Source organism: Dryas octopetala, chromosome 6 (genome assembly GCF_963921425.1).
Source record: "Dryas octopetala chromosome 6, drDryOcto1.1, whole genome shotgun sequence".
Taxonomy (NCBI): Eukaryota; Viridiplantae; Streptophyta; class Magnoliopsida; order Rosales; family Rosaceae; genus Dryas; species Dryas octopetala.
In genome coordinates, this window is record NC_141371.1 from 8,479,803 (window position 1) to 8,490,526 (window position 10,724).

The 10,724-nt window shown below is 38.7% G+C and overlaps 2 protein-coding genes across 3 annotated transcripts; one reads left to right on the top strand and one right to left on the bottom strand.

The window, feature by feature from the left end:
• The first annotated feature begins 1,266 nt into the window (after positions 1-1,266).
• LOC147282001 (Basic-leucine zipper (bZIP) transcription factor family protein) lies at positions 1,267-5,848 on the top strand. 2 transcript variants are annotated; one of them, XM_086248638.1, is made up of 6 exons: positions 1,267-1,798; positions 2,710-2,910; positions 3,001-3,078; positions 4,471-4,536; positions 4,772-4,837; positions 4,915-5,848. In XM_086248638.1, exons 1-6 carry the CDS (start codon positions 1,442-1,444, stop codon positions 5,797-5,799), a joined length of 1,653 nt encoding a protein of 550 aa, XP_086104764.1. In that variant the 5' UTR covers positions 1,267-1,441; the 3' UTR covers positions 5,800-5,848. The 2 variants fall into 2 exon arrangements, with proteins under 2 accessions (XP_086104764.1, XP_086104765.1); XM_086248639.1 differs by having other exon boundaries at positions 2,713-2,910.
• Positions 5,849-6,191: 343 nt separating this feature from the next.
• On the bottom strand, positions 6,192-10,344 carry LOC147282002 (subtilisin-like protease SBT4.15). Its single transcript, XM_086248151.1, has 11 exons — positions 10,243-10,344; positions 10,050-10,144; positions 9,819-9,916; positions 9,446-9,592; positions 9,252-9,357; positions 8,309-8,825; positions 8,121-8,221; positions 7,640-7,861; positions 7,339-7,450; positions 6,983-7,196; positions 6,192-6,891 (listed from the first exon to the last, which is right to left on the bottom strand). Exons 1-11 carry the CDS (start codon positions 10,342-10,344, stop codon positions 6,347-6,349), a joined length of 2,259 nt encoding a protein of 752 aa, XP_086104277.1. The 3' UTR covers positions 6,192-6,346.
• Positions 10,345-10,724: the final 380 nt, after the last annotated feature.

Consider the following 10,724-nt stretch of genomic DNA (forward strand, 5'->3'; position numbering starts at 1 on the left):
TTCTAAAAAAATGTAAATTTTATGCAAACCGGATATGTAAAATGAAAATTATGATATTTCTAACTTTGAGGAAAAAAAAAAAGAGTGGACAGTGTTTATTTGTTGACATTTTTGTTATTTATTTCTTAGGACATTTTTATCATTTCCAAAAATGACATGATATTTCAAAATTTGATAATAATATAACATATTTTTTTTGGTAATTAATATGACATTTTTGTGATTTCTTTGTATGATACGGATGTTTAATTATTGTCTTTGTTTGACTAATCGTGTTTAAAAGTCCATAATGACCTTTAATTATAAGGACAAAAGATGTAATTTATCCCTATTATTGGACTGGACTTTAGTTGGGCTAATGAATTCCGAAAATGTCTCATATACTTGAGTTGGGCCAATGAGTTAGCCAAGCTCAAAAGTTGACCCATGACAAGAAATAGGCTTTCTCATTTATTTTTTTAAGGCGATTGCTATTCTGACCACCCTAAATTGCTGAGTTGATCGCTCTATTTCTAAATTTCAATTTTACTCATCGGATTATTTGATAGTTATCTACGAAAATATTTATAATTATTCAATAGTTATCTGTTGAATATTGATAAATTATTCGGTGAATAACCATTAAATGAAAATGAAAAAGACATTCACCAATTATTTGTTGAAATATTTGTGTTTATTCAACATTTATCTACAGAACATTGATGGATGTTTCGATAGATAACTATCAAAAGGATTTGAGTGATTTCATTTTATTTTTGTAATAAAAAATAAATTAAAAAATATAAATATATAAAGATAGTTAACTTAGCAGCTGACTGTGGTTGGATAGCCTCACTCTTTTTTTAATTTGTGATCTGAAAGCATAAGAAAGGTTGTCAAGATAAAAACCAAAAGACACCCAGCAGGTCAACAGTCAGACAACGGAACCAAGTGGTGACAGCTGTAACCCTCTTCCTACTTTCAGGTGTCCAGTTAAGTCTTTGTCTTCAAGCTTTTCACCCCTCTACGCATAAACAACTCGGCGCGGTAAAAAACAAAACCAAAAACGAATACAGATTACAGTCCTCGCGGTGCACGGAAAAGTGCAAAGTAACCGAGGCCCACGTGGCTCTAGGAAAACGCGCCATGTGTGCGGTGCCTCCCGCTCCTCCTCGCACGAGCGAAGAAGCGTCCCACACGCGCACAATCGGCAAAAGTGAAACGTGGCGGGCAGAGATATATGGGCGCGATTTAGCGAAGACGTCGTGGCCTGAGGAAGCTTGACAAGTGGCACTCTCTCACATTCTATGGGCTTCTGCCTCCGAACCAGTAACCCCTTCTCTCTCTCTCGCTTTAGTAGCTTACCGTACCCTGAAGACTGAAGAAAAACGAGTACACGAACCACACGCGTGCGCTTACACACAAATACTCTCCCGCTCTCTCTTTGTCTGTCTCTGTGTTTATGAGAGGCTCAGACATGGTGTCTGAAAGGCGGTGTTTTTCGAGCTCGACCACGGGCTCTTCGGCTTCGGCTTCGGCTTCGTGTTCGGGCTCTTCGTCGCCGGCTCCGACGGTTTCGGCGGAGAGATTTGGCTGCGCGGCGGATCGGATGGTGAAGGAGGAGCTGGAGGCGGCGGAGGCGCTGGCGGATTTGGCACATTTGGCGATGCGCGAGAATAGCGGCGCTGCTTCTGAATCCGCCGGGAATTGGGGGCTCAAAGGAAAGCGAGCTAAGAAGCGAGTCAAGAGTGAGTCTCCTCCGAGTCACTCCGGTTTGAACCCGGTTGACCCCGTTCCCACCTATCCGGATCTTCCTCAGGTTTGTTCGTTTTCTTATGTTTATTATCCTTTTAATTATGTATTCATTTTATATTTCTCAAAAACAAAAGACTTTTTGAAAGAGAAAGAAAATGGTTTGTTCTTCAAAATTAGAAAATTCAAAGATAACAACTTTGGCAATAGGTAGCAAGTTATATTAGTAAATGGTTTCTAAGTGAATGTTTACACAACTTTGGGGATTGACCGATAACATAGTCAACATTCAGGGATTAAACATCTACTCTTTGTTTAGGAAGTAAAGTTTTTTCAAAATGAGCTCCTTTTTTTTTGGGAAAAAATTCCAATCTTGTTACTGCTTTTATATCTACTTAGAGACTTAGACTTTTTCTTTGCATTGAAGGCCCAACCCAAATGGCGTATTGGGTAATTCAGTGTCAAGCAGTCCAAGCAACGAGACATTAAGTTTTTAACATTTTATGTAAAACCTAACGATTTAAATGCTTATAAATCACATGAGGAAAGGATTCAATTCAATTCAATGATATTAACCTAAGGTTGGGAGACAAATGATGCACATTGTAAGGGGCAGATTCCACGGCCAACATAGAGAGAATTTATTTTCATATCTGCAAATTACATCACCATCTGGATTTTTCTTAATATGGCTTTCTAGTCCAATGATATTTGAACAAATTATGTCAGCAATGCTATTTGTATTACGAAATTTTACTAGGTTTATTTACAAACTGATGTGTGGCACGAATAGGTGCCAAATTTACCAAGCGGGAGGGCGAGGTGCTGTGTTACATGTAACATGAATACTTAGCTTCCACCTAAGTTTTTGAACAAATGTACTAAAAAACTTATACGACCCAATCTTCCAAATCTATACGGCTCTGTCACCAAATCGCACTATTTTCTGCAGGAGTTGAGAAATATTTTTGTCTATAGCAGGATCAAGCAGTAATAGGTCCGCGGCAATGTGAAAGGGTATGCACAAATGTACTCACAGAACCAGTGAAGACTGAGGAGGTTCCAAGCAAAAAGATTGTGAAGGCTGAGCATGATGCGGAGTTGGCTAAGTCAAGTCCTGTATGCACAACAAGTTATTCATCGTTTAATTGCAGCAAGTCAAGGCGGAATTTAACTGAGGTACTGAAAACTCTTAAACTTCTTCCTCTACAGTGATGTTCTGTGACTACTTTTTCTTTTTTTGGTTTATGTAATGTTTTCCTTGTTCAGGAGGAAAAGGAAGAACGGAGAATACGCAGAATATTGGCAAACAGAGAGTCGGCTAGGCAGACAATTCGTCGAAGGCAGGTAAACTGCTTTTACTCTACTAGTTGCATATATATTTTTTTTTAATTTAAATTTTGGGGGTGGCGGTGAAATACTGGTTGCATCTATAGGTTCTGACTTCAATTTTAACTTTATATATGCTCAATGTGGCAAGGGTTGTATTTATTTTTTATTTTTAGTTCAAGTTTGTTCAGGTCTTCCTGTCCTTGTAGTACTTTTATCACATGGTCAGGACTGAGAAAGATTTTTGCAACATTCTGTATTGTCTTCCTTTTTCTTTTCTTCAATCATTAAGTGCATCGTATTTGGACCAATTCCATTTTGAGTAACACAAGCGTATAATAATTTAATTTACTTTTCACAAAATCAAGTTTGTCTGATAATGAAATAATAAAGTGTACAGAATGTGTTTTTGGTAAGTGTTGGAGATGCTCCTGATTTTGGCCTTGATGGAAGTTGACATTTGTGGACTAAGTTAATGTGAATAGGTATATTCTTATGAATTGCGACTGCAGACAAGAAACCAAATAGCTATACAAATAGCTATATAAGTAGGGAGGATCAGTAAACACTGCATATTGTTTAGGTATCTTTCCTACTATGTTGCACGCACCCCCCATGGTTACTGGATCTGCCAATTATTTTATTCAATATCCCATAGGAGTAATTTAATAGTTTATTTCATTTAACATAGAAATTTCTAAGAGCATGTAAACAGTAGGGACGACAGGAGTATGGGTGCAGGAAGGATTTTTTTCAGTACACAAGTTTCTGAATTGTTTTCTTATTCTCTCCCTTTATGTGCACTTCTTTTTCCGGGTTAGTGTTCATTTATAGTTTGGTTCTAGAAGTTATGTTACACAGAACTATTCTATACCATGAAGTGGCTATGAAGGAAAATCGAAAACTTCCATGATGTGTTTGGTCCTGTCCTAAGATCTAGAGATCATATTTTGTCTGTTTTTGGGCTTAAGATTATTTAGCAAATATCTGTTGGGATCACTGAGCAATGTGGTAGGTTTTCTCCCCCATCTTTGAAATAATAATTTCTCACAATTTTTTTGGGACTCCTTGCATTTAGCAGTCTCAGGAATAACAACTTTATAAGGGATGTGTTTATTGGACCATTTATTTGTGGTTTCATAGAAGAACAATATTGGATTGTCGTTGCTGTCAAGTAATGTCTATCCTAACCATAATATGACAGTATAACATGTGCCATTGTACTAAGTTAAATGAGTCACAAGGTGCACATATCAATTATCACATTATTATTATTGTTATTTAACTATAGAACTTCATTAATTGTGTTTGTTATTTTCAAATTGCGTGATATGTGTCCAATGCAAATTGCTTTCTTGGTACCATGCATATATACTGTAGCAAATCATGCCTCTTTGCTTGTTCCTGCAGGCTCTGTGTGAGGAATTAACCAGAAAAGCTGCTGATCTGGCATTGGAGAATGAACATCTTAAAAAGGTAGGCATTGGTCCCAAAATTATGGCTTCTTATAATCTTGCTCTGTTTTTTACTCTCTCTTTGTGATGGATGAAGGTAGGGTGTGGAAACTACATGAAAATATTCATTTCTCATTCTAATATTCATAACCATCAATTACTATCTCCATTTCCTGAATATGATTTCTTGAGCTTATCTAAGCATCATGATGCTAACTTTATTCACATCTTTGGTGACTTTTTCTTTTACTGAGAAGAAAAAGGAGTTGGCCTTACAAGAGTATCAGTCCTTGGAAGAAACAAATAGGCAGTTAAAAGTTCAGGTAAGATATGTCTGACATTGAACAGATGTTTAATCTTAAAAAAATCTCACAGCTTGACATACCCTCCCATTTTGCAGATGGCCAAGGCCATAAAGGCAGAGGTGGAGGAAACTCCAGCTGAGAATATGCCAGCCCATGTGCAGATTCCTCCGTCTTTGCCTACGAATTCCTCGCTGTTTTTGTTTAACCGTCCCCCATTTACACCACTTTTCTGGCCTCCTATCATTCAATCCTCAAATTCCATTCCGTTGCAACATGGATCACAAAATCCGATGGCCATTCCATCGAACATCCCTTTGCCGGCTAATGGTACAGTTGATTCTTCTCATGAACTGGAAAACTTCTTAAATATTAACGGTTCAAGAACTCCCTTGTATGTATTTCCTTATCCTTGGTTATTCCCTCATTTTGATCATGAGAATGGACTCCAACCTCAGTCGTCCTTTTGCCAGAAAAATAAACAAGAAGGAACTTCTTTTAATAACCAGTACAGTGCCAGTTCATCTTCAAGAACTGTTGCACAGTTAGACAACCACCATTCCTCTTTACCTGTTAGATTAAAAACGGAAGCTTCTGGCCCAATGGAACCCAGACCTAAAAATGACCCTAACGAAATCCCAGCTCAGTTTCCTCTGGATGGAGGTGATCAGCATACAGGACTTCACTCCAAAGAAAATGGTCCTAAGGAGATATTCCTTACTCCTGCATTGCTAAACCATGCCAGAGTTGCATCTACTATCAAGCATGAGAATGGGCTTGAATCAGATTACACTGCAATTACTGAAAAGTCTTCAACAGCTTATCATACATTTGCTGCCTTGCCAGAGAAGAATAGTGAACCAATCATCTACCCTAATAAGAAACTAGCGGATGCAATTGCTGCAGCTGAGGCGAGAAAGAGGAGGAAGAAACTCACAAAGCTAAAGAACCTTCATGGCCGTCAGTGTCGGATGCACTGTTAAGCTAAGTGTTGGGTAAGAAAATTCTCTCCTAGTTTTCATGTGAGTCCTTTTATTTTTTAAGGACTCCTGGGAGATTGAGTCAAGAGCAGATCACCTAACCTTAATTATAGAAGGCTATTGAGTCATTGAAAGAAAAGATGTGAGCCTATAACTTAGGTACATCTTTAAGGCTTTTTTCTTTTACTTTATATGTTGTTTCAAGGTGTGGAAAATAACTGGAAATTTTGGTAGCCCATCCAATATGTATGGGTATCCTTTCATTATCTAATCATTGAGAACCATATAGTAGTGGTGGTTGAGAATGCATTATTTTTTACGAGGTTTATCAGGAATTTAGTGAGAAAATGAATGGTGCCATAGCAAACTAGTCTTGGGTTAGACAGCAGCAGCAGCACTCGGCAGAAGTTCATTTACAGGAAACAATCTTGTGATGACCAAAATGTTTATTTACAGGAAGAAATGAGAACTTACATGAAAACAAAAGGCTTACGATCATCTAGTAAAGTTATCAAATGTTGGTACTAGAAACAAACTATGCGAAATAAACCTAAAGGGGTTTCCTGTAGACTACAATATGGCTCCTAACTCTATGTTTAGAGTCAAACCACTCAAGTACAGCAGAAAGAATCTGCGTCCCGTTCTTCATTGGACCGCCATTCACGGCAACCTTAAAAGACTGCTTCTGATGCTTCTGATTGAATTTCAAGGTACTTGGTGTGACTCTTACCGAAAGACCCTTTGGCGAATTCACCTTTGCCTTGTACACTGAGTTACCAAACCCTACGTGAGTCACTGTTCTATAGAAGACAGCTGAAATGCTGGACTTGTAATTCAGCAGCTGGGTATGCATTGTAGGATAGTTGAGGCCATCAGTGCCTCGTGCGGGCTTAAAGTCTGAGCAGCTGTACTTCTTTTTGCCCCCAACAAGCATGCCAATGGTGGTGCTGTTGTAGCCTTCCTTGCACAAGAACCTGATATAGTCTGACGTGGAAATGTCATAGACAAGGCCAGGATGTACTGCCTTTGTTGGTTTTATTTGTCCTGCCCCCGAGCCTAGCTCCGCGTCAGGTTCTTTGATTTTCATTGGCGTGGCTGAAGCAGACGGTGAGAGAGATTGGTTAGAACATTGTTTTGACGAGCTTTATTCTAACTTTTCATAATGTGGTTTGGGAAGTAGACTAACCAGTTGTCATGAGCGCGGACTTGATGGCAGCAGGCGACCAGTCAGGGTGGTGGGACTTGACATATGCGGCGGCAGCTGTTACATGAGGGCAAGACATGGATGTACCTGATATTATATTGAACACAGAGTGCCGCTTGTCGTCTGAGGCACCCGTTAAAGATGGCAGCTTTGAATATGCAGCTAATATGTTCACCCCTGGTGCAGAAATATCAGGCTGTACATGGAATTTAGTACTTGATTAATGTGGAGAGAGAGAGAGAGAGAGAGAGAGAGAGAGAGAGAGAGAGAGAGAGAGAGAGAGAGAGAGAGAGAGAGAGAATGAGATATACATATATATATATAATATCATTTTATACCTTGAGGATGTTTGGGGTTATCAGTTGAGGTCCTCGGGAGGAGAAAGAAGCGATGAAGGGGGCTGAACTCATATTAAGAGTTCTTGTCTTGTAAATGACAGCCATAGCATTCCTGGAATTAGAGTTCATCCCAAGCATTAAAGCTTATTGCCCAATATTTTTAGAAATGTGGGGATAAAAAAGAAAAGAAAAGAGCAGTTCCTTCTGATAAGAACTCATCTTAACTAGGCATCTGAATCTGATAGAATGAAAAATGTGAGAATGAGATATTGAGCTGCAAAAAAAAAAAAAAAAAGCATACTTGGTTGAGTTTATGTACTGATCAATCTTGATGCCATCCTTGACAAGGACATAGGTGGCTGGGATAATAGGGGTGTAGGCATAATCTTCCAATTCATATTGTGACATGATAGTTCCAATACCCTGTAACTGGTTAATGGTGGAATCTTGACCACCACTCCCCAAGCAGTACACAATCCTTCCCTTCACCTTCTGCTGGTTTAAAGTAAAAAGATCACAAGCACTGCCACCATTTCCAAATTAATTGTTCATTACGATTATCCTTGAATGCATTTGTTTTAAAAGAAAAATCAAGCAAGTGGTATAGTAACCAAAGTTTCAACAAGGTTAATTTAGAAAAATTTGAGGGGAGTTGTGTATGAACCTGTCATGTATGATCTCTCTCACAACATACACGAATCCCACGGCATAACAATGGGACTCGGTGTTGGAAAGAGTCGTATATGATGGGCTCATAGAATAATTTTTGTTGAAATTTTCACCTCGCGTTTCCATAACTGCCTTCAGTGAGGTTGGATGCAAGGGCTCCACTTGTAAGAGGGTACATTTGTTTCTTGAGTGAGAAGGTATTGAGTGAATTTCCCTACCAATAAATGAATCATCAATTGGCTCAGCATGCATGATAATTCTGTATTCTGTGTGTTTGTGAGATTGAGAGAAAAAGACTTACAGAAAATGTCTTGCCATTACCCAGCTTAACTACAGTCTTCAACTGTCTATCAATGCTATTAGCAGCCACAGTAAAAAGCCATGGTGCCACATTCTGGACAGTGGATACAGAAGGCCCAGAATTCCCAGCTGAGCATGAAACCAAAATACCTTTCTTCATGGCATGAAACGATCCAATGGCAATGGGATCATCGAGAAAACTTTTCGAGGGACCACCGATAGAGATTGAGATCAAGTCCACCCCATCAGAAATGGCATTATCAAACCCGGCCAAGATATCCATGTCACTGCAGCCCATACTGGCCCAGCATACTTTGTACATTGCGATTCTAGATAATGGCACACCACCACGGGCAGTCCCTTTTGCTATGCCATATAGGCTGGCGCCTGGGACTTCTCCACCAGCAACGGTGGAGGCAGTGTGAGTGCCATGGCCCTCATCGTCAACCGGACTATTTAAGCCACCATTAGGATCCGGGTCATTGTCCAGATTGAAGAATTTGGCACCAATTACCTTTCTGCTCATGTTAAAATAGTACACAAGTAAAATTCTCATTAAAACATGACAAATTTGAAACTTCCAATGAATTATATATGCATTTTCTGGCCTTAGGTGGTAGCTTGATATGCATTGTTAAGCTATTCCTTAACAGTTTGAACTTCTGAGAATAAACCAACAAATTTTATGATATCATCAGAGTCGAGTGATGTTAAATTTGTTAGGCCAGTAGTTGTCTAAAAGTATATTATGAGGTTATGGGTTCGAAACATCCAACCTCTCTTCCCCATTTATCACTTATCATGTTAATCTGCAGGGTGAGACTAGCCCCACGTGAAGAAAAGTATTAACTTAAAGTTTTGAGATTCAGTGTATCATTGTCTAACATTAGGTACAAAGCCCAAACTAGTAATGAAATGTTTTTGTATGTGAGAAAGAAATGTACTTGTTGCAGCCTGTGAAGTTGGTACCCTTGACACATTTGCCTCTCCATTTAACTGGGGGAGGCCCGTAGCCTTTGTCATTGAAACTAGGACAATCTGGCCAGATTCCTAATACAAAAAGAACATATAAGAATCATCAATTTTTATTTGAGTTATTATTTTTTTTTTACTAATCAGCATGACAGATTTTACCAACCTGTATCCAGCACACCCACTATGATGTTGCTTTCTATTTTAGAGCTCTTTCTCTTTGATTTTAGAGGCAATCCAAGGAAGTCCCATGACCTTGTTGTATGTAGTTTGCGCTTGGTGTTTGGAAACACTGATACAACACTATCTTCATCTACAAATCAATGCAAATCATAGAGATCAAAGGAAGTGTTTGAAATTCTTAGAATTAGAATACTAGTATTAGAGTATAGATGCGAAAATGTTATCTTGCCACACAATCTGGTGTAATTCTGGATCATTGATTAGGTTAACTCTTGACCGAATGAGTACTGGTCCAGATTTACACTATGATAAGGGAACAATATATTATTATTATTATTATTATTTTGTCTATGCACCTGAGAGTATCTTTGCTTCATGTGGCAACAATCTTGCTACGAACCCATTGAAGCTCTTTCCATAACTATGAATTTTGGATTCTCTGGCTACTTGTTCACTGAAATTCAAAAGAAAAGGAGTATTGATCAAACATAAAGATCATTAAGATTTGTCTCACTGGAATGTATTGACATTATCAATATATCAATAAGTAGATATATTGATAGCTGCAGGAAGAAACTGGTCATTACTCTCCAGTTGCTGCCACAAGCAGATTATGGTGGTTGTCCATGGTGGAAGTGGAAATATCGGGTCCAGGCAGCTCTCCCATGTACACGATGTAAGGCTGTCAAGAGTAATGATCTTTGTCAGACAGTGAATCAGAACCATTAACTAGTGGTATATATAATCTTGATTAAGAGTTTGACAAGAGAACATAATTACCTTCCTACCATCAAAGCCATCCGGAATTGCTTGAAGCAATGTAGCTACAAAATAAGAAGTGAATACAAAAACTAGTAGTAGATTTTGTGACTTTATCCTCATTGTATTAAATTGCAATCTGCAAAAAGCTAGCTTTCTCTGTCACTCTCACAACACATGTACATGTGGTTGTTTTGCTATAAATAGAGGAAGAGGAAACAGCTTCCATCACACTGCTTCTTCTTAATGCATGCCACATCATCTCCATCTCTCTCTCTCTCTCTCTCTCTCTCTCTCTCTCTCTCTCTCTCTGCGCAAAATATGGTGAGGGGGAGTGAGAGTCAGGAGTGATGGTTTGACTGTTAACAAAGATATATCTGAACAATGGAACATAGTCATAGTCCACCTAAGGTTGAGAGTTTGGTGGCTTGGATATTGGATCTTGGGGGAGGAGCTCTTATAGCTAGCTAGCTTCAGTGTATATAGGAACCTCTCAACTCTCA